This window comes from Pocillopora verrucosa, chromosome 10 (genome assembly GCF_036669915.1).
Source record: "Pocillopora verrucosa isolate sample1 chromosome 10, ASM3666991v2, whole genome shotgun sequence".
Classification (NCBI taxonomy): Eukaryota; Metazoa; Cnidaria; class Anthozoa; order Scleractinia; family Pocilloporidae; genus Pocillopora; species Pocillopora verrucosa.
Window position 1 is genome coordinate 17,428,535 of NC_089321.1, and position 24,468 is coordinate 17,453,002.

A 24,468-nucleotide genomic window follows, 5' to 3' on the forward strand; every position below is an offset into this window, starting at 1 on the left:
GGGCACGATCAGTGCTCACTTACAATCAGTGATCAGATCAGATTGCTACCCACAGTATGGCGGTAAGTATAATTCATTGGAAACGTCTATGCCCGTAATTTTTTTATTATTATTTTATTTTTATTTCAGTTTTTTAAATTAAGGTTTCCTCGACGCCTTACGCCAAGCCGATGGCTATCGAGAGATACGATAATTGAATTGCCCCGTGAGGTACATCAGGAGAAGACCACTATCGAAACGAGACAAATATGACATCCCTGGGCATTCATTTTATAATTATTGGCTGTTTTTTATGGTGTTATCTTTTTCTCCATTATACATTTGGGGTTGAAAAGACAGAAATGTTCTTATGCTCTTCTTTTACACTCAAAACATGATGCTCGAATTTGCGAGCATAAGTTATCTGACGCTACTTATGACGTTTTGACGCGCTTAATGGTCAGTAATAAGTGAGCGGAAGTTAGAGGTGTCATATCGCGCAACTTAGCATTTACATATATACAACTTGGGTTACCTGTGCTTCTAGGTTGTCCTTTTTGTCAGCAGATATTTAGGCACGATCGGTGCTCACTTATAATCAGTGATCAGATCAGATTGCTGCCCACAGTATGGCGGTAAGTATAATTCATTGGAAACGTCTATACCCGTGATTTTTTTATTGTTTTATTTTTAATTCAGTTTTTTAAACTAAGGTTTCCTCCACGCCTTACGCCAAGCCGATGGCTGTCGAGAGATACGATAATTGAATTGCCCTGTGAGGTAGATCAGGAGAAGACCACTATCGAACGAGACAAATATGACACCCCTGGGCATTCATTTTATAATTATTGACTGTTTTGTATATTATTGTTGGTCGTTTCGGTCGTTTTGTTTGGTCGGTAGGTTTGTTTCGTTTCGATCGTTTCGTTCTGGTCGTTTCGTTGGTTTCGCTTGTTTTGTTTCGTTTTGCTCACGGTTTTGTTTAATGTTTCTAAATTTTGGTTATTGTACGGGGCAATTACCGAAATCAATGAAAAATGTCCTATATCTCAGTCAATCGGCATATAAATAATTGTTCCCTCTATACAGTTAATACGCCATTTTCAAATAATTGCTTATTTTGCACTGTTAAAAAAAAAGCTTGTTTAACCAGTAGGGTGCGCTTGCTACGCCTCTTTATCTGGTTCGCTTTTACATCTAAATAAAGAATGCGGATAAAATCTTTAGGCTTGTCAAAATACGGGACAGCTCGTAAAAGCCCTCAGCGTTACTACACACCAAACGTCTAATAAGATATTAAAATATGGTGCTTTTAAGCAGTCAGTAATTGTTTTCGTCAAAAGAGCATTTAAATGGATGAGTTATGGCTTTTACGGCTGACGGCTACAATTTTGGCAAATTTACGGTTACATCTCTTTCTCTATTATACATTTGAAGTTGAAAAGACAGAAATGTTCTTATGTTCTTCTTTTACACTCAAAACATGATGCTCGAATTTGCAAGCATAAGTTATCTGACGCTATTTATGACGTTTTGACGCGCTTAAAGGTCAGTAATAAGTGAGCGGAAGTTATAGGTGTCATAATGCGCAACTTAGTATTTGCATATATACAACTTGGGTTACCTGTGCTTCTAGGTTATCCTTTTTGCCGGCAGGGATTTATCACGATCGGTGCTCAGTTATAATCAGTGATCAGATCAGATTACTACCCACAGTATGGCGGTAAGTATAATTCATTGGAAACGTCTATGCCCATGATTTTTTTTATTATTTTATTTTTATTTCAGTTTTTTAAATTAAGGTTTCCTCGACGCCTTACGCCAAGCCGATGACTGTTAAGAGATACAATAGTTGAATTGCCCCGTGAGGTAGATCAGGAGAAGACCACTATCGAACGAGACAAATATGACACCCCTGGGCATTCATTTTATAATTATTGACTGTTTTGTATATTATTGTTGGTCGTTTCGGTCGTTTTGTTTGGTCGGTAGCTTTGTTTCGTTTCGATCGTTTCGTTCTGGTCGTTTCGTTGGTTTCGCTTGTTTTGTTTCGTTTTGCTCACGGTTTCGTTTAATGTTTCTAAATTTGGTTATTGCACGGGGCAATTACCAAAATCAATGAAAAATGCCCTATATCTCAGCCAATGGGCATATAAGAAATTCTTCCCTCAATACAGTTAATACGCCATTTTCCAACAGTTGCTTATTTTGCACTGTTAAAAAAAAAGCTTGTTTAACCAGTAGGGTACGCTTGCTACGGCTCTTTATCTGGTTCGCTTTTACATCTCAATAAAGAATGGTGAAAAAAATCTTTAAGCTTGTCAAAATACGGGACAGCTCGTAAAAGCACCCAGCGTTACTACACACCAAACGTCCAATAAGATATAAAAAAAATATAGTGTTCCTAAGCATTTAGTAACTGTTTTCGTCAAAAAAACGTTTAAATGGATGAGTGATGACTTTCACGGCTGACGGCTACAATTTTGGCAAATTTACGGTTACATCTCTTTCTCTATTATACATTTGGAGTTGAAAAGACAGAAATGTTCTTATGCTCTTCTTTTACACTCAAAACATGATGCTCGAATTTGCGAGCATAAGTTATCTGACGCTACTTATGACGTTTTGACGCGCTTAATGGTCAGTAATAAGAGAACGGAAGTTAGAGGTGTCATAATGCGCAACTTAGCAGCATTTGCATGTATACAACTTGGGTTACCTGTGCCTCCAGGTTATCCTTTTTGCCGGTGTCACAGCGGATTTGGACCCCCCGCGGATTTGGACCCCCCTTCGCGGATTTGGACCCCCCCCCCCAACTAAACATTCCTTTTTCGTAACTTGTTCCAACTGCGAGCTTTTAGGCGATGTCCGTTAAAATTTCAACACAAGATTGCGTACTATAATTGACGAAGAAAAGGGCAGATATCGTTTCATTTCTGACACATTTATTTAAGTTGGTAGAATAACCTACGCATGAATTAAATGACAACAAACTTTTGCGTCATAGATCACGTCTACGAGAATGTTTTAAAATAAAAACCTACTTTCTGAAAAAAAAACTTTCTTTGAAAGCCTACTTTCTAAATTTTTATTATTTCTATTAGGAAGTTATGCATGGTAATGTTTTTACTCAGTTTTGTTAAAGGGGTCCAAATCCGCGGAGGGGAGTCCATATCCGCTAGCGGATATGGACCCCGGGGGTCCAAATCCGCTAGCGGATATGGACCGGGGGGTCCATATCCGCTAGCGGATTTGGACCGGGGGGTCCAATTCTAGGGGGGTCCAAATCCGCTGGGACACCGGCAGAGATTTAGGCACGATCGGTGCTCACTTATAGTCAGTGATCAGATCAGATTGCTGCCCACAGTATGGCAGTAAGTATAATTCATTGGAAACATCTATGCCCGTGATTTTTTTATTATTTCTATTTTAATTTCAGTTTTTTTAATTAAGGTTTTCTCGACGCCTTACGCCAAGCCGATGGCTATCGAGAGATAAGATAGTTGAATTGCCCCGTGAGGTAGATCAGGAGAAGACCACTATCGAACGAGACAAATATGACACCCCTGGGCATTCATTTTATAATTATTGACTGTTTTATATATTATTGTTGGTCGTTTCGGTCGTTTTGTTTGGTCGGTAGCTTTGTTTCGTTTCGATCGTTTTGTTCTGGTCGTTTCGTTGGTTTCGCTTGTTTTGTTTCGTTTTGCTCACGGTTTCGTTTAATGTCTCTAAATTTGGTTATTGCACGGGGCAATTACCGAAATCAATGAAAAATGCCCTATATCTCAGTCAATCGGCATATAAGTAATTCTTCCCTCTATACAGTTAATACGCAATTTTCAAATAATTGCTTATTTTGCACTGTTAAAAAAAAAGCTTGTTTAACCAGTAGGGTACGCCTGCTACGCCTCTTTATCTGGTTCGCTTTTACATCTTAATAAAGAATGCGGATAAAATCTTTAGGCTTGTCAAAATACGGGACAGCTCGTAAAAGCACTCAGCGTTACTACACACCAAACGTCCAATAAGATATAAAAAATATAGTGTTTCTAAGCAGTCAGTAATTGTTTTCGTCAAAAGAGCGTTTAAATGGATGAGTGATGGCTTTTACGGCTGACGACTACAATTTTGGCAAATTTACGGTTACATCTCTTTCTCTATTATACGTTTGGAGTTGAAAAGACAGAAATGTTCTTATGCTCTTCTTCTTCTCTCGAAAATCATATTTTTAGATACTGGCACTCCATTAGGCGTCACATGCCTATACAGTTGTTATAGAGAAGTATTCCAAGGGTTTCATCTCGGTTTGAACCATATGGAAGCGGGATAATTCGATTATTTTGAACCAGTGAAATTTTGCATCAGTTCCTGTCGCCGTTGGAAACACAGCCTGCAAGGAATTTTTTTTCATCGTTTAAAGTACTGTAATATTATGTCAACGACTTGGATAATTGCGAAAAGTTTCCACGATCGACTAGTTCCTTTCATTACCGTGGTCGGATAAATTAGACCAACATAATTTTGGGCATGATGCGCCGATCACTTCAAAGCTTCAACATCCTCCCCCCCACTGGTAACTATAACATGGGGGTGTTTAAGGGTAAACAATTCCCTTTCACAAGCGAATGACTGCGAAGAAAAGGGAAAGGTCAGTAAGGCTTTGTCAATGTGTAGAAAATCACGGCCACTGGATTTTCGTTTTACGAAAAATCTGAGCGGTGCATCTAAACACAATTTTTGACCTGATGGGGGGTTGGGTCAGGAATTTGGACAAGCCAATCTTCAAAAGTTCAAATACCCAGGGGTTGCTCAGGGGGGATGTTGAAACTTCGAATGCTACAGTCAGAGCATCGAACGTAATACTGACATAATGACTAAACCTCCTAGAATTTCCCTCGATGTTGCCGTCTAACAAGAGATAAATTCTGTAGCCTGATAAATGTCAAGAGTGACCTTGTTTTTCTCGCTTGTTCTTTAATAATTATTTCCAGTTATTCTTAGCAAGTTTCACCTGATAGTAGTAGGAATAAGGGGGTGTAGTTTGAGACATCTTAACGGCTATTATCATGAATAATGGAATTAAGCATTATGAAAAATTTTGAGCATAATTTTCGGTATAATGTCACGGTTCAAAGGGCGACACTCAAAAGCATGATGCTCGAATTTGCGAGCATAAGTTATCTGATGCTACTTATGATGTTTTGACGCGCTTGAAGGTTAGTAATAAGTGAGCGGAAGTAAGAGGTGTCATATTGCGCAACTTAGCATTTGCATATCTACAACTTGGGTTACCTGTGCTTCTTGGTTGTCCTTTTTGCCAGCAGGGATTTAGGCACGATCGGTGCTCACTTACATTCAGTGATCAGATCAGATTGCTGCCCACAGCATGGCGGTAAGTGCCTTCAGTTTGATTATTCCGGTGGAGCAGTCTTTGTTTCAGTTGTGTGGTTAGATCAATAAACTTTATCACGTTTATTTGTCACTAGCTGTGGACACTATTCAAAGACAAAGCATGCTCGAGTTTATGCAAATAAGCGATAAGGCTTGTTGGTATCAGCTGTTTCTTGCAGAGATAACACGACAATGACGGTTTGTTTTTATAGCGTTATTTAATTGGGTAATCTTAACGAAAGATTTATGTCAATCGCTACTCATGTCATTTCCTAGCCAAAGTCAAAAATGGTCGTTAGAAGTGACTGTTCTGGGTCGAAGGAGCTGAAACAAATTGTGGAAAGTGGAGTCTAAGTAGATCGCGAATATCGTTACCAATTTGATCAGTTACACGTTCGTACATTTTGGAGAAGATTATTTTGAAGCTTATTTGTACAAAACAAAATAAAGATGTAATCTCCGTACCATGAAATACTATGTAAGAAGTGAATTAGTAGCACAATCAGTCTTGGTGAATATGGAGATTGACTCCTTAGGCATGCGACAGAAAGCTATTTTTGGCATCTTTCCACAATTATGTAAATGATAGCTATTGTAGTCTGACAATATCGAAACCACACTGTTCAGTGTCCAAGTACTGTAGAAGTGATTTTGAAATGTTCACTTTATGTCATGAGCATATGCAGGGTTGAGTAAATTTGCTCGACACGAATGAAAAAGCATAATATTTCGAATACAAACAAACATAAATAATTAGGTTCGAAATTGCGAGATTTCATCAATCAAATGGGAGGTGTACGAGTGAATTGGACAACTTGGAAAGTGCATGAAAGGTAATTTTCTTGTAACTCGCACTGAGATTTGAAGGTTTCGTGGTTCTGGCTTACTGTTGAGAACCTCGATTCGTCTACGATAGAAAGCTGACTGTGAACTTCAAATCAGTTTTTGACTGTACAAAGGAGCAGAGTTCATTTGATATGAGGAAGAACCGCAGACCTACCAGTTTTTTGGATTGGACATGTTTTCCGTTATTCAAAGATAACTTTTGTCAAGTCTCCTGTGTAGCAAGAGAGAACGCGAAATATTCAATAACTAATTAACCAAAATTAAGTTGTTGATCGGTGAAAAAATTTACCACATACGTAGTGATATAATGATATTGACAATAAAAATTACAATAACAATAACCATAGAAACAGCAGAGGCAGTAACAGTGACAGTGACAGTGACAGTGACATTTACAGTGACAGTAACAGGGAGAATGGTGAATGAAGACAAGGAGAGGGATGATCACAATTACAATGATTACTTTAAGACAGAGAAACAACAGAGAGAAGCTGAGAGCACATACCAAAAATACATGTATGTTGACTTAAAATTATTGATGAACAATCCTTATAAACAAACTTCAAGTTGAAGAGAAGTACAGTGCATATGATGAAAACATAAGTTTAATTCATTACTTCAAGGTATGGCATATCAAAGTTGTACTTCACATTTCTTAAAGATATTTTTCACTCTTCAGTCTGGTCCATTTTGATTCACTAAATACATCAAATCTCACAAGAAAAAACATGAGATAAAATTATGTGAAACTTACCCAAATTTGTGATGACATAAATGACAAAGGTAATCAGGATAACAATAGAAGAGACTGTGAAAGTGACGGCGACAATGAAAGTGACAAAGACAGCAATAGTGACACTCACAGGGACAATAAGAGAGACCATGACACCGACAGTGACTACAACAGAGGCAATGACATTGACAGTGACAGATACACTGACAGTGACAGACACAATGATACTGACAGTGACAGACACAATGATACTGACAGTGACAGACACAATGACACTGACAATCACAGATGCAATGACACTGACAGTGACAGACACAATGACACTGACAGTGACTACAACAGAGACAGTGTTACTGACAGTGACTACAACAGAGACAGTGTTACTGACAGTGACTACACAGAAACAGCAAAACCAACATTTTAATGATAATGATAATGAAAGTATCAGTGACCTGTTTGTGACAAGGATAATGTCATTAGCAATGACAGGAACAATGTTAATGATTAATATTACCCATGGTATCCACATTGGTGAGGTGGTTTTCAGAAGCAATCTCCCTTATCAACTTTCTTTTCTTGCCATCAGAAAATTATTTAATTGTTATGCATCCCCTTTGGAGAATTTGGAGCTGTTCATACCTCTTCCCTTTTTTGCATGCTCAGAGAACTTTGTTTGGTAAATAAATTTGGAATGGGAAATTCAGCTGATTGTGTAATCAAATATGAAATCTTGCCCCAAGAAATATCCTCATTCATCTGTAAGAAGTAAATTAAAATTCCAAAAGATGAAAGTATTTAAAGGAGTGATGTGTTTGTTGTGGCTTTTCTAGATAATTCATATATGTACTCAATTGTACTCAAAGATGAAATTTACATAAACAACAAATTGGAACAATTTTTTGGAATGCCTGAACTCATAGAAAGATTACATCAAATATACATCAAAAGCATGAAAATTACCAAAAATTTTAAAATTCAAATTTGTGTAAGTTCCTTCAAGAGTCACAGTGTTATTTCCACCATTTGTAATGGCTTTTTAATTAAGAACACTCACACATCACCAGCTTGGCTGTGGCTGATTTTTATGCTGGTCATGAACAGAACTCCTCCATCGGGAGAATGTTGCACAATTATCCAACTCATTGACATAATATCACATAACTTTAAATGATAAAAAGAAAATTCCTTGCTGGATGTGTTCCAGACAGTCACAGTGTTATTTCCTCCATTTGTAATGGTTTTTTGAGAACACTCACACCTCATGATCACTAGATATGGCCATAGATGATCTTTTAAGCTCCTAGAGATATGAGCTAAGAGCTTTGAAGATATTCAAATTTCCTCCAATCCACTTTACAATGGACTTATTACACAGGGCAGTTGAAGGATTTCTTTCCTGTCACTTTTTCACAAATCTTTTGTGCCTTTACAGTCAACCCCCAGCAACTCAGAAACAGTCAAACAAGGTAGCATGACAAAAAAGATACGAGCCAAGAGGAAGCTGAACTTTTCAGCCTCAGATTACAGAAGCAAGAAAAAGTTTCGCCTGAAAAGTGATCTCATGATACCTGTCACTCCTCTTCAACTAAAAAAAGGTCACACACCAACTTCCAGTGATAAGGAGGCAGCCAATCATGAAGAGGTAAATAACTGATATGAATCAATGTCCATATCTGAGTAACTGCAGACCTACCCCTCCCCTAGCTCAAAATTAACCCTAACTTGTTATCAGTTGACTGCTGTTTATTAAGGGGAGGGGTAAGTGCACAGCTGCTCAGATACTGACATTGATCCAAAATGATCTTCAAATAGTCTTTTAGGTTTGCATAATGAAGTTAATGCTTTGTTGAATGTTAAAAGAACCAGGAATTTACATGGACACTGAGATAAATTTAGTAGGAAAAATATCAGAGGTCTTATTTATTTAATAATTCTCCTTACTATCAGTGATACAATTCTTATCATGTATGTTTGGAGAATTTGGTATTGGATCAACTGATAATCTCCTAATTTATATTTTCTTTATGGTCATCACTTATCTGCTTGTTTTTGTATTTATAATGTTTATAATGTAAGGAGAAATTCTGTTTTGGTCACTCATTAGAGTTAATGTGTTAAAATAATAGCTCTTATATTTCTTTTGTTGAGAGTGACTGCTTGTAGGAAAAAAGCAATTGTTTCCTGACTATTTGCCTGATATTTCTCCATACAGGTTTTATTTAAGGTCTGAGATTTACTAGGTTACAAAGTATTTGATATCTCACAGGTAGAACCAGTCAAATATCTCATTGGGCAGTTGATCTGGGGCAGATTGAAAGGATTTGACTGGTGGCCTGGGCGAGTTATTTCCAATATTGAAGCACAAAAGTCCCCAGCTGTAGAAGGTTCTTATTGGATCAAGTGGTTTGGAGATAACAAAATATCAATGGTTTGTTATAGTTTATTTAGTGTCAGCTCCAAAGCTAATACCAAAGTGATGACATCAGCTAATAAGAGTGATGGGTTAACATTGCAAGGAAGCTCAAACTGCTAAGTAGTTGTTGATCTGTTGGTTTAGAGTAGGAAGAGCTGTGTATGTTTCCAATCCCAGTTAAAGAGTGTTAACAGACATGCAGCAAAACCAAATACACACATTTTTTCATTACCAACATTTATTTACTGGTTGAGCCCCATCTTGTTTAGTTTGTTTGGAGACAGATCTTACACCCTGCTTTATGTTCTCTTGGTATTATAATAAGAGATTTGGGATATTAAGGTTAGGGGAAATGGTGCCAAGAATGCACTATTAGTCAGTGAACTTACAAAGAGCCCAAACAAATTGACTGATCATGTGGGTTCTAGCTCTTTATTAATTTTGCACATTCAGTTGGAAAGAGAAATACTTAGTTGGTTTCTTTATCATCTCATTGTAAAGTCTTAAAATGCAAGTAACCAAAGATGTATATTTATTACAATAACAGGCCAGACTTTTTTATTTATTTTGTAGCTTCCTGTTGTATGTTTACGGCCACTTTACGAGTTCAAAGAGAGTTTTCACCTATCAAGGATGAGAGGTCTTTATAAGACAGCCATCATTACCAGCTTAGAGGTACCTGCTATTATTTATTATTGATGCTTTTCATTTTTGTAGGTATGGCTTTATCTGTCCATATATCAGTCAGTCAGTCTGTTTATATGTCAGTTAAGGATTAAGTCAGTGGACTGTTGGTTCATATATCAGTCAGTAAGTCGGTGGACTGTTGGTACATATGTCAGTCAGTCAGTCAGTCAGTCTTTGTGCTGATATATCAGTCAGTAAGTCAGTGATCAGGACTGTCTGTCTGTATTTCAGTTAGTGAGTCACTGGACTGACTATCCAGATATCAGTGAGTCACTGGACCAATTGTCCAGATGTTAGTCAGTCAGTGGACTGCTTGTCTATAATTATGTTGGTCTGTCTGATACCAGTCAGTCAGACTGTCTACCTGTATTTTAGGGGTAGTTTGTTCTTATATCAGTCAGTCAATAAGTGAGAAAAGTGTCAGTCCAAATGTTAGTCAGTCAGGCTGTCTGTTGATATGTCTATCTGTCTGTCTGTCTGTCTGTCTATCTGTATTTGTTTTTTTTTATTATATGAGTCAGTTAGTCTGTCAGTCATTAATTTAGTTGTTCAATTCTTTTTCCCAAGAACTCACCCCCCCAAAAAAACTGTATAGTCATTGTATGAAATCTCTTTGCAGAACAGGACCTTTTGAAAAAACCTTTTTTGGTTTTTGGGAAAATCCTTGGTATAGAATAAATATAAATAAATGAAGCTCTTAGCAATCTTTACTCAACTTGCCCATGGTAATGATTCACTTTAGCCCCTGGGGCACTTATTTACTTTTGGTTCCTCAAGAGAGGGAGCTTATTTAAGACAGGATGCTTATTAGGGATAGGGAACTTATTTCTTTTTTTGGAAAGAGCAGACTATGCAAAACAAAACTTTGATGTTTATTATTTTGAAAAAATCCAGAAGACTGGAAAACAGATTTGTTGTCCCTTGATCCTTCTTGGCTAGGGTTGACCAGCCAAGCAATCACCACACAATTTGAAACAAGATTATTTGTTTGAAGGAAATGTGCTCTCACATGAACATAGTATAGTTGAGAGACTAAGATGAAGATTAAAACAAACATGAAATTTGAGGGAGGCTCTTGATAGAAAGGGGGTCTTATTGGAACAAGGGTGCTGAATCAAATCATTATGGTATGTAACATTTTTTTTCACTAGGTAGCAGCAAAAAGATGTGGTAAAGTGTTCTCTAAGAGCAGCAAACAAGAAAAGTCAAAGAAAGGGAAGAGAGGAGGCAGCTCTAGACCAGGAAAGAAGGCTGAACCAAATGCTGAGATGGAGAGAGAGGATGAACAACTTAGTGAAAAAAAGAAAATTGAAATAATGGTGCAGTGGGCATTAAATGGGTTTGAGCCAAGTGGCCCTGAAGGGTTTGCACCAAGTGAAGGTAAATCAGAACTACTAATGACTGTGTTTACATGGTCAGACATTACCTCCTCTGATGTCTACTGTCATGTTTCTAATCACAGTTATTAACAATGGAAAGTATTGAGTAGTCTTGTTTTGTGAAAGTAAGGTTGTTAAATCATTTAGGCACACTGGAGAAGCTGGATTTGAAATCTGGATGCCATAGGCAACAAATCATTCATTGTTCCTCTTAACAGTCTAAACACATTCATCATGTCCTGTATTTAACTATAGTGAGTTTGCATTCTACTCATCATGTCTAAGACATGTTTTTTAACTTTGCTGTATCAATCTCATTCTTTTAGAGCATTGGCCATTCTTTGAGATCATGAAATCAGTAGTTAGCCTTTTACACTTCAAACCTTTTTAAGTGCATTCTATGGAGCACTGATTCTCAGTCAATGGCATGTAACCTTTCAACTAAAAAGTTCTGTTGTATGCACAAATTCTATGACAGAAAATTAACCTTTAGTATATTCTTAAACCAGGTGATTTCTTAAAGTTTGGATTTGTATAAATGCTTGATTTTCTTCTAGAGCAAATTGTTTCCTAGTCATAATTCAGTTAACAGTGTTGCTGGGTATTTTGCATGCTTCTGTTGTACTAGTTAGATTAGTTAATTGTAGGTAAATGATGTTACAATCAGAGATATCAAGGAATAAAATGGTGTGACAATTCATGTTTGAAAATTTATTGAACAGAATTGTATCTGTCACTGAAAGTAGTATTTCTCAACCCCTAGAGGATATGGTAGACACTCCAGTACCACTAAATGAAATGGATCTGACGTCAGAGGAAATGACTGCTGATCAAAAGGCACGCTTTGGTAAACCAATCAATGAACCAAACCTGGCAGAAAATATCAAAGGTAAAAATTTTCCTTTCCTCAAATGACTTAGTCAATCATGTGAATAATAGTCTTTTTTGCAGGTGGTGTTGATCAAGTGGCTTCATCCAAGTGTATTGTAAATACACCAGCAAAAGTAATTGTGATTTTTTTGCAGGCTAACTGGCTTTTCACAGACATGCAATAAACTTTTAATTATCTCTTTTTTTAGAGCTTTACTTTTTCTTAACATTGAGAGTGTTGCTCAGGTTTAAATACAGCTTGCACATGTCAGGAATAATTGAATCGTTTTAATTTGAGACCATGATATTACATAAACAACCTTTATTTTTTCACTGATTGAATCTGATCAACCATGGTCCTTGTTACATGCATTCACCATGATAGAAAAAAAATATAAGTGCTAGAAAGCAACATCATGAAAATTGTATTTTATGAATTCTGGATTATTAAAATGTATGTATAAATTTTTTAGCTCTGTTTGATGCAGTAGCAGATGGAAAAAAGAAAATTTCAGGTTAGAGTGTTGCCTAATTTGAAACTAATTTTCTTTGCTAAGGTTTGTTCAGTAGTAAAAGATGTTGACAACAATTGGGAAAAACAAATTGTCAACAGTGGGTCAGCAAGTCAAGGATTTATTCAGTGATGATGGTGGTGGATAATCTATCAGATGTCAGTCACAGTGAGCTAGTCAGGCAGTCAATTCGAAGTAATTTGTCAACCAGCTGGTCAGTCAGCCTATCATGGCTTCTGTTAGTCAGTCAGTCAGTCAGTTGGTCAGTTAGTTAGTTAGTGGTGGTAAGTTTCTAAAGAAACCATGGTGCTGTGTCGGTGGGAGAGTATAACAGGATAATTTAGGGTTATCAACTAAGTTGATAACATAAATTGGCCACCTTAAAGAGTTTAAAGGCTGATGTTTTGAGTGCTGTTAGCCCTTTGTCAAGGCAATTGCTCTGATGAAGGGCTAATGCTTGAAACATCAGCCTTTAAACTCTTTAATGTGGCCAATTTATGTTATCAACTCAGTTGATAACACTAAATTACCTAGTCAGTTAGTTAGTCAGTCAGTCAGTTAGTCAGTCAGTCAATCATTCAGTCAGTCAGTCAGTTAGTCAGTCAGTCAGTCAGTCAGTCAATCAGTCATACAGTCAGTCAGTTAGTCAGTCAGTCAGTCAGTCAGTCAGTCAATCATTCAGTCAGTCAGTTAGTCAGTCAGTCAGTCAGTCAGTCAATCATTCAGTCAGTTAGTCAGTCAGTCAGTCAGTCAGTCAATCATTCAGTCAGTCAGTCAGTTAGTCAGTCAGTCAGTCAGTCAGTCAGTCAGTCATACAGTCAGTCAGTTAGTCAGCCAGTCAGTCAGTCAGTCAGTCAATCAGTTATACAGTCAGTCAGTCAGTTGGTTCACAGCTCTGCAGTCAATCAGTCAGTCATCATACTCTCAGTCAGTCAATCATTCAGTAATAAGTCATTCAGTAAGTTTGGTAGTGATCCAAGCTAGACAGTTTTCATCACCTTTTTTTAGGTTACGAAATGGTATTTTCTTTGTGTTGCTGTTGTCTAGGTATCTGTCTTGCATGTGGTGATGATAGAGTTTTCACTGAACATCCATTGTTTGAGGGAGGTCTGTGTAAAGAATGTAAGGTACCACAAACTTTTTAAATGATAAATATAACCTACTTTAATATTTAAGTGTGTAATTTCATGTATATCATGTGTTGAGGACTTGTGGTGATTTTAAAATGAATCCTAATTATGTCTTTTAGACTTCTTTCTTGGAAAATGTTTATCTATATGATGAAGATGGTTCTCAGGTAAGTAAAGTGTGTACTGATGGCTTAATTTATTCTTTATTTTATGATTACGTAGTTGTCACCCTTTTAAACTCTAAAAATAACTTTAAAGGTTGGATGCATTTAATTGGAAAATATCAGACTTTTCTGCTGACCTGCTTAATTATTCTCAGATGTAGTTCATGACATTTTCTGTGGTTAAAAGTTATTGTCATATCTTGTGAAACATGTCAGTATAGTTGATTACAGGCTACAAAGCAGTTTTTTGAGTGTTAACCATCTTGTGGAGCTACAGAGGGCAAGATGAAGGGTTAAGAGTCAAAAAATTACTTTTCCAGAATTTTTCTACTGTCAGTTGAACTACCTTTTTCAACTGCTTGTCAATAATTCACTTTCCCAACAATGTACATAGCACATTACCTTTAAAAGAACTGAATTATTAGTTAACATTACTTTGCTCATTAACCTTGCACTTTGATGTCAGATGTATTGCACAATCTGTGGAGATGGCAAGGAAGTTTTCATGTGTGATAACACTGGCTGCTTTAGGTAAAAGTTTGTACAAATCGTGGGCAGTATTCTTGAGACATTTCTTGAATAATGAGAGCAAGTTACATCGTAACAGGGAGGAAGGGAATCACTTAGCCCCCGCAGGCTCCTCATTATGTATTGCCTCGCCTGTGTGTGGATGAAAGACACAGTTAATGTGGGTTGAAGGGATGATTTACACTAGCAAGGACTAAATCAAAATACATCTTAAATTGAATTGAATACAGGTGTAACTTGAAGACTCTTTTTCAAGACTCATAACTTTCCAGCCTCATTAAACCGATAATTTATATTAATTAGTAAATTATAATAATTTAGTATTAGCAACTGAGTTGATAACGTAAATAGGCCATCATAAAGAGTTTCAAAGCTGACGTCTCGAGCGGTAGCCACTCGCTCTGGTTAGGGCCTAATGCTCGAAACGTCAGCTCAAAACTCTTTACGGTGGCCAATTTACGTTATCGACTCAGTTGATAATACTAAATTACCCTGTTGTACTCAGTCTCCCACGGACGCAGCACCACAGTTTCCCTAGAAACTTACCCCCGTTTGTATTTGTAAAATTAGTTGTTTCACAAACTAGACTTCGGTCACTTGACTAACAAACAACTCACCACCGTCCTGAAGAGCTACCCTCACTTGTATGATTAGATCACTTGATTATAAATTTACTCAATTGACTTTTTCAGGTCATACTGTAGTCTCTGTATAGGGATGTTATGTGGTAGAAGTGCAGTCAAAGAGGTAAGTGAATTTAAGCACTGTAATTTGCGGACGATTACCCATGAGAAATCTGTTCATTTTATCAGTAAACAACTACTTTTGCTATGAGTAATACTAAGGCACTGGTTTATGTGACAATATTACATGACAATCTACCTTTTGTTCACTTGCTTTTTGCTTTCTATGCGTCAAAAAATTACCACATGCATTACGACTAATATACTCTCTTTTATGTATAAGCACTTTTCGTATAGCTTGTAAGCAAGCCCTGAGTATAAGTACTGCGGCGATAACAAATAGTAAAAATAAATTGTCCAGAAATGGTTCAAAAAATGTCTGAAGAAATGGTCCAAAAAATGGCCCAAAAATGATCCAAGGTTCCATTGGTCCAGTTCAATTTCATCCATTACTATGTAATATGTAATCGAGCAGCATGCTCGAGGGACTAAAATGGACGATTCCATGATCCGAAACTGGCGAAAAAAAAAGATGCTGTGGCAAAACAACCAAAAGGTCAGCGTACGGGAATCGTAAAATTTCCCGCATTGGAAACGACCTTAACAGAGTGGATTGTCAATCAGAGAGAATGTAGCCGTGCAGTTACTATCGTCATGATTTGACCTAAGGCGAGAGAGTTAGCAAAACAGATGAATGTTGCTGATTTTGTCGGTGGTCAGAGCTGGTATATCAGATTTGACGGTCAGAGTGTGAGGAAGACCCTGCGGTACTATTATTAACCAAAACTATAACAAAATTCTCGAACGTGATTGGTCGTCACAAGCCCGATTTGAGCAGTGTGCGTCATGTGCGCGCGTTTTTGTCACACATTTCGCCGAGTTCACTGTTGCTGTTTTTTGTGAAAACGTATGGCCGATGTCTAGTTTCTTTCTCAAATTTGACACAGTGTTGATGAATTGGTAACAGAACTTCGTTTCGTCCAATTCTGTCTGTAATCACGCTCGTGATTAACAAATCGGTCTCCCCCTCAGCAGTCGTCCGATTTTTTTTTTTTAATCACTCGTAGGATAGCAGACCGAATTGGACTCCGCTCAGTCCTATAACCATTATAAATATGGACATCTGTTGAGTTGAATGTTTTCTTTATATTCCCTGACAATGCCATAGAACGGCGAAAGCTTAGAATAAAAAAGAAATACTGTATTTCAAGTCCTCAGTTGACTCGCCCATCAAATCATCAACACGTTACTGAAGGACAACGTGAAACGATTACAAGAAATATGGTTTGTTACTCTGTCGAGAAAAAAAAACGGTCAGTTGCAGAAACACCCAACTACACGCAGTTACGAAAATTAATTTATGGTGCTGTGGTTTGCTTGCATGTCTTGATCATTCCAGACATTTAAGATGTTCATAGTTTTGTGAGTTAATTCTAATCACAGTCCAATCTCACTTAGATTTTAAAAACTGTGTTCTTTCTTCTTGTGTAGATTGCCGCAGCTGACAATTGGGTGTGTTACATGTGTTCAGGAGGGTGTCAAGGACTTATCAGGCCCCGAAACAACTGGTCTGCTAAACTGCAAGAGTTCTTTATGAACGACAAAGAGCAAGATTTTGTAAGAAACCTTTCGTAGGTCTACTAAAAGATTTACTTTGTGAAGTTCACTGGAGTGGTGTTAAGTATTTTATGATTAAGAACGAGTCGTGTTATTTATTGCCCGGAATTCGGGGGGGGGGATTGCGTGGTTTTCATTAGGACTCGAGAGGGGATCAGTCGTGGCCATCAGTGTATAAAGGGGAGACTACAAAAAAGGGACTGCGAATGAACTTCTAATGAGATGGGGATCTTAAAAATGTTACGGAACCTCTTGGGGGGGGGGGGGTGGGTCAGGGAAATCTTATCGTGACACAAGCAAAACCCTCCACCCCACCCTCCTGAGCGATCAATAATGATTGTTACCTTGATGAAAGTAACGTGTATTATACTTGACCAAACACCGCGCAGGGAGGCGCAAAGGCTGATTAGATCTTGCAAATGGTGTTAAGAAATTCGGAACTGAAAAAATCGAGACCTCGATCTAAGTAGTTTTTATTTTAGCACCTGGTCGCAACGAGTTATGAGGCATTGCTTTTTCTAAAAAGTCAATCAGGAGGATGGAAAGAATCACCTTTTCTTTGTTCACCCATGTTTATGCGTCGATCGATTTCAAGCTTCAACGTTTCGCGTAGTCAATGTGGGTCAATGGGTAGAAATCACGGAGGCTGATTTTGCCTTTAACGAAAAAACTGACTATCAAATCTGGCATTTGGCAAGGGCATTTGAACACAATTTAAGGCCAGGGATTGGGGAGGATTTGAACGAACCATTCTTCGAAAAGTTTAAATACCTGGGGGGATGTTGAAACTTTGAATTGATCAGCGCATTAATGACTGCTGTGTGAGTTAGGTTTAACTATTGACACCATTATTTGTGAATAATATTCTTCCTCTTTTCGCAGAAACAGCCATATATTTTCCCAGCAGTTCCCCCGGAAGAGCGCAGACCAATTCGAGTCTTGTCGCTGTTTGATGGAATAGCTTCTGGTTAGTATTCCACGTAACTAAATATGAACAATGGATTGCATCATTTTTTGCCCGCTATGCCCTGTGATTGGCTGGAAATCTCACTTCCAGCTCCCCTCTCAACCTGTCTGATATAACATTCCCATTGCGACATGCTGACTTGCACCCGCGACATGGTGATGACTTGGATCATGAGCGATTCTCTCAAAAATTTCTCTTATGTGTTGGAAGTTTATCCTGTCTAATTTAAACCGGTTTTTTCTTTTACTCATGTACAGTGTGTGTTCAATACTGCGAATACTTATAGTTTTACAAAGAGTTTTGTCTTTTTCCGCCCATTGTCCCTCTACAAAGAAGACGAACTGAAGAATCACGGTCTTTCTGATTTTTCAAATGAGAGTCTGACACACCTTCAACAAACCACTTGTCCTTAACCTTTAAACTCACGAGATATGAATTATAACTTTCCCTTTTCAGCTTTTATACAATTCCTTGTATTTTAGTTAAGAGAATTTGGTATCATATCAAGATAACAACCTTGAGCTGATAAGTTTCTCTCTTCTCATTGTCATCGTATGGAGAAGTTGCGTATTAATCACGTCAGAAGATCAAAGTGTTGAGAGCATCAATGTATTGATTTTATTCGCCCTTACAGGTTTCCAAGCCTTGAAAGAACTTGGTGTTGAAATCGAAGTGTACTACGCATCTGAAATCGATGAACAAGCCATACAGGTTGGTAAAAACGAACTCTACATAACCAGCTATTTTGCTTAATGTTTGCTCATGTTTTCACGGCAGAGAAGGGGTACATGAAGAGAAAACCTCACAAACAACGCGGTGGAAATTTCTGTGACAGTCGATGATCAATGTGCTAAAATGCTCTCACGAGTCTTCTTCTCTGAAATTACCTTTCTATTTGGTTCTGTTTTATTAATGTTCAGCCCTGAATCCAGATTCGAAATTTTTGCGATACTGACACGAAGTGGTTCAAAATATTTCATATAATCAGCATAACTGTAAACAGGGGAAAGAAGAATAAATTTTTTTAAGTATCAAGTTTAGTCACTTGTATTTTCGTGCTTTCTAGGTGGCCAAGGTGCAGCATGGAGATAAGATCCAGCATGTTGGTGACATCACGCAAATCTCCAGAGATGAGGTGTGCGCATTTTCTTGTAGTTGTTATTGGACTTTGCGTCTTTCTATTTTTTTGTCCATTTTTCTTTTGTGTGTTCTTTGTTTCACGGTTCTTTGGTTTTGTTTTTGTTTCCTACCTGACTGATTCCGTCAGACTCTGCTAGATGTTGCTCATTTGATTTCCATGTGTAATGTTTTAAGATTGAAGAACTTGGACCATTTGACTTTGTGTTTGGAGGAAGTCCATGTAATGATCTTTCCATCGCAAACCCAGTGAGACGAGGAATTTGTGGTAGGTTAAGGGAGTTACTGGTTCTTTTGTAAGGTTTACTGCAGCATATTATCCTTGTGTCATTCGTAAAATTTCTTTCTACCTAAAGGCTAGCTTGACAAATCGCAAATAACGTTTCTGATACGCGTTTATTGGAAATTTCAGATACCAGTGAATTGCAGGTCTTACACAGCAATTATTACTTCTTAGGGTATTTAACCGTTTGACCTGTAAGAGTGACTGGCATCTATTTTTCCTAAAATGTCACCCCTGAATCACATGTTACGGTCACAAGAATAAGATAAATTATCAGTTACTAATGAAGCTCCTGATTGTTGAACAAATTCTACGTTTCAACACCTTAGGAAATTTATAGAGAACAATATGGAGAATATGCATACTAATGTTTGGGTGTTAAGGGTTAGGGTTTTTTGTTCGTTTATTTTCCCGTGTTGAAATAATGTCACCATCCTGCTTGCAAGTTAAGTGTATTCTATTTCTTCTTTTTCTCATCTAGAGGGAACTGGCCGTCTGTTCTTTGACTTTTTTCGGCTCCTTCAATTCGTAAGACCTAAGTCAGATATGGAGAGACCTTTCTTTTGGCTTTTTGAAAATGTCGTTGGCATGAGAGCAGATGACAAGAAGATTATTTCAAGATTTCTAGAGGTGGGAACTGTTTAAATTGTTTAACTATACACACATAATATTTTGTCCCTCAAATCATAGGTTTCAAATTTTCTCTTTTCGTCTCTGTAAAAAGGCCAGGTTTGTGACATACTACTATTTAACATGTTGATTCCCTTTAGTGATCTGAGTTTAATTGTGGAAGCTTTTCTAAGCCGAGTTATCCTTTTTCTAAGGCGGGATTATTACTTCAGAATCAAGTGTTATATTTAAGGAGTTAATCTTGGATTCACCCTTGGTCAATCGTGTTTCGAGTCGGTCGGTCCTACAGTACAATGTGCAGTAACCAATCAGTGCTGGTGAGCTACTCAGACTATCTTAGTTTGACTGGAGTTCAGATTAAATGCAGCTGTCAAACAGAATTTTGTTTCTTTATGGCAGTGTAATCCAGTGGTAGTGGACGCCAAAGAGATCTCTCCTGCTCACAGAGCTCGTTATTTCTGGGGAAATCTGCCCGGAATGAACAGGTGATTCATTTGTACTGTAGCTCTTACGTACTGTACTTTTTCATGTCTTCAGTATTAATATAGTGTTCTATATAGCAATTGAAGCGAAAGAAAACTTGAGCTGAGTGTAACGGAACTGTTTGAAATTTGTCGCAAGTTTGTATTGGACATAAAACATTTGTTTCGACATTATTAGCTTCTTTTCCAACACATGTTCATGCCGTAAAGCCGTAAATGATTCTGAGGATGGAACACGAGGCTAATTCCGCTTCTGGGAAAGACAACCATCCTCAGATAAACACAGTGATTATGGAGAGAACTTGCTCAGTGCGAGGGCTCGTAGATTCGTCCAGTGTATCAGTGAACCACTGTTATGAAAAACTTATTCATTTATGTTCAAGTCAGCAAGATAGTTAGTGAATAGGCATGAAGCTGAGGTCCTATGTTTAGTGCATACGTTTGTTACTTTGATTTCACAGGCCAACAGTGCCTTTACCCGGTGATAAGCTTTGCTTGCAGGATTGTCTAGAACCAAACTGTGGAAGGCAGGCCAAGGTAAGGCAACAACTACCAAAAAATAGTTGTAAATTATGCGTGTTTCATCAACAACAACAACAAATCTTTTTTGTTCAGCAAAATGGTATCAAAATGAAACAAGAAAAATTGTTTTATAATGAACAAGTAATCATTATTCGAGCTTCGAGGCTAGAGGAACTGTGAGATTTTCGAGTTAGTCCCTGTCCAATTAAAGTCAGTTTTTATTAAAAGAAAATTCAAAAAATAAGAGAGAGCAGTAGGTGGAGAAAGAAACCAAAGTTAATAGATAATGTAGTATTACTTAGTACGACAGATAGTATAATTTCTACTCATTTACTTAATTTTTTAGTTCACCAAAGTACAAACTCTGACTACCAATGCCAACTCTATGCTTCAAACCAAGAAAGGTCTGTTTCCAGTTCAGTATACAGGAGCAGATGGACAGCGGAAGGAAGATGTACTTTGGATCACGGAGATGGAGAGGTAATCATTACGGCCACTAGACAGAAATGAAACATTTTTTGTTCCTTTTACCCTGCGAAATAGAGTGCTCAACCAAAGAGTGATTTCCTTCAAACGGCAATTTTTCACTCGTTGGCACACAGCATGCAGTGCACTTTGATTGAGTGTTGTTAAGAGAATATGGTGAATCGAGTTGTCTTGATGTCCTAAATCTAAAAGTAAAGCTATATTTTTGGCCATTCAGAACAATGGTAGATATTACCCAAGTACGGGACAACGCGAAAGCGCGAGTCAAAATTGAAATCATGCAGTTTTTTCGATTGCTTTTCTCAATGGTTATGACTGGTTGACCTGGAGAAATACGGCGGATATATATATATATATATATATATATATATATATATCACAAGTGGTAATAACTTCCTCTGTAAACCAAAATATCTCGATTGGCCTCATGATTTATTTTGTCTGGTCCAAAAGTGCACGCGAACAGGAGTTTAGGCTCAGCTGCTACAAAAGGTATAATCATATTCAAATCAGTTCATTTCTATGTACCTTGTACCCAGTTAGAGGCTAGTCTTGCTTTGAAGAAACGACGGATTAGGAAACTTGGATAGGCGAGAAATTTTCTATGTCAACCACACCTTCTATCGTTTGATTTCTTAGTCAACTGTGCTTGTGATAATCTTTGATTCACCGGGGAAACTTTCGCAACCGTGGTCTAGTTAGCTTTTCTTGTTGAAAATTGAAAAAGAAAACTCGTTTTACTGGAAATGAGTGAGTGGAAATCCATCGATTCCCGGTTGTTGCCTCATTCGCGACTAATTTTGAGCGACCAAGACTCTAAGAAGATGTAAAAGAAGCAATTGGAGGTCGTTGCCATGGCAAATATAGCAGTTTGTTGTTATTCCACGTGTGCTTTAGTGTCGAAAGTTTTCCAGCCTTCATCAGACTATCCTTACCCAGGAAACTACTTTACACTATTTACTATTCCCCTCGACTAAACCCAATTGGTTTCTCGTTACCTAAGCTACACCCGAGCCAATTGACCCATTCGGCGCGAATTCCTTCCAGCGTTCATAATATGACATGCGTATTTGTACGCCTAATGGATGGGATCACATACTCATGGATGAGAAAGCCACTCTGTGGGTAAAGCGCACAATGCTCACAACTGGAAATTTCTGGACTCAGAGTCTAACACGCTGACAAGGATGACATTACGTCCTCCGCTACTGATTGCGCTTTAAAAATAGTACTTCTTTGCTTTCCATCTTGGCTTTAGGTTGTTTGGTTTACCATCGCATTACACCGACGTCAGTAACATGGGGCGCTCACAGAGACAGCGGCTGTTAGGGAAGTCTTGGAGTGTTCCTGTAATACGGCATCTTCTGTCTCCTTTAAAGGAATACTTTAAATGTGAAGCATGAAATGCTTATATGACGTGACCGATGCATACGCAGCTAGTTGTGTCCGAAAGTGAAAACGGCCAGTTTTTTTTTGTATGTGGTATATTTGTCCCTCGTTTACTGGACTATTTTAATATTCTTCTATTTTAATATTCTTGTAATTCAAGGTTAGTTCTTTCGTATGCAAAAACACCCGTTCCAGTTTTTTTTTCAGTCTGCAAGGAAAGAAACGAAAACAAAACACACAGATATGAACGTCTTTTTTAATTTGATGCTTTAGGTAACTCTTGTAAATTTGCTGAATACTAAGTGGAATCCTCCATGTTGCCCTAGGTGGTCACAGCGTAAGGTGCTCAGGACCACCAGTGTAGTAGGGCGATCTCTGTTTGGTTACTAGTTAGACTACGATCGTCACGTTAAGTTCTGGTCCAATTGATCGTGCGTCTTTTAATAAAGTTTGTGTTGGGGGTGGGGGGTGGTGTTGCAGGTGTACTATATTCTCCTGGGGTGATAGGCTTAACAAACTTGTTCTTTGTTCTAATATTCTAAGAGGAAACAAATAAAAACATCCATCATATCTAGCGTTCGTTTCCTTAGAGTTAGTCTTGTTCTGGGATCGAAGTTGGATCTGGCCCACATTTCTTTTTCGCACATGATCTATGTCTGTGTCAGAACTCAATTGCAACGACTGGAAACCAGTGCCTTTTGGCGCAGCAAAATTTGAAGTAGATGTTCACTTGAGGAGGAGGGGAGGGGAGGGTAGAGGCAGGATTCGAGCCTAACGTTACGCAGGAAACAAGTGAAAAGCAAAATCTGTAAAATTTTAAAATTTTCTAATTTCTTTGTTCAAGAGTGACTTGATGTCTTTCCAATAGATTTCCGCTTTCCCTACTCTTCATTTCATAAAATTATCTGCAAGTTAGCGAAAGCACTTTCGTTTGTGCCACAAACAATACTATACGATTACTTCTATCATACGTATTAGCATACAATCTTTTTCGCTCTCCTTATCACTGATTGGTGTCACCAGGAGCAAAAGCGAAAGAATACGTCACGAAAGACTTCGCCAACATACTTACAGTTTCATTACCCCACACAACGAGTTCTATTCGAGAGCGACTGGTCACTAGAACTACATGAAGATAATAAATCATCTTTGCCTTACGTAAAAACAATAAAAACTCGTACTTTTACGCGATACAGGTGTTGAAACTTAAACTGTAATGGTGAAGATCAAAATCGGTTACGAGTTCTGGTACCGGATGAGAATTCATGAGAACTGCACGTTTAATTGGAAACTTTTCACTCGTACACTGAATATTCTAATTCAATTTGAAGCAGTTAGTCGTGGTCCAGATGTACGTACAGGAACTTTCAGCTGAGGTTCTTTGTTTAGCTTGTACATATGTTTGTGATTTTGATTTCACAGGCCAACAGTACCTTTACTTGGTGATAAGCTTTGCGTGCAAGATTGTCTAAAACGAAACTGTGCAAGGTTGGCCAAGGTAAGGCAACAACTACCACAGAAAGTTATGCGTTTCAACAACAACAACAATTAATCTTTTTTTGCTCACAAAAATGGTATTAAAATGAAGCAAGAAAGTTGTTTTATAATGAACAAGTAATCATCATGGGATTTTTGAG

General features: G+C 37.8%; 1 protein-coding gene across 3 annotated transcripts; it reads left to right on the forward strand.

Annotated features, from left to right (window-relative positions):
• Nucleotides 1-24,388, forward strand: LOC131781368 (DNA (cytosine-5)-methyltransferase 3A-like). 3 transcript variants are annotated; one of them, XM_059098012.2, is made up of 23 exons: nucleotides 1-62; nucleotides 527-614; nucleotides 1,616-1,702; nucleotides 8,385-8,594; nucleotides 9,219-9,380; nucleotides 9,939-10,040; nucleotides 11,204-11,432; nucleotides 12,195-12,320; nucleotides 12,775-12,816; nucleotides 13,861-13,940; nucleotides 14,063-14,110; nucleotides 14,574-14,638; nucleotides 15,328-15,382; nucleotides 16,810-16,935; nucleotides 17,818-17,902; nucleotides 18,537-18,613; nucleotides 18,969-19,037; nucleotides 19,217-19,307; nucleotides 19,804-19,952; nucleotides 20,352-20,437; nucleotides 20,896-20,971; nucleotides 21,303-21,436; nucleotides 22,701-24,388. In XM_059098012.2, the coding sequence occupies exons 3-23, from the start codon at nucleotides 1,697-1,699 to the stop codon at nucleotides 22,843-22,845; spliced, it is 2,163 nt and encodes a 720-aa protein (XP_058953995.2). In that variant the 5' UTR covers nucleotides 1-62; nucleotides 527-614; nucleotides 1,616-1,696; the 3' UTR covers nucleotides 22,846-24,388. The 3 variants fall into 3 exon arrangements, with proteins under 3 accessions (XP_058953995.2, XP_066028911.1, XP_058953996.2); XM_066172814.1 differs by lacking the exon at nucleotides 1,616-1,702 and having other exon boundaries at nucleotides 14-62; XM_059098013.2 differs by lacking the exons at nucleotides 1-62; nucleotides 527-614; nucleotides 1,616-1,702 and adding an exon at nucleotides 5,265-5,374.
• The last annotated feature ends 80 nt before the right edge of the window (nucleotides 24,389-24,468 follow it).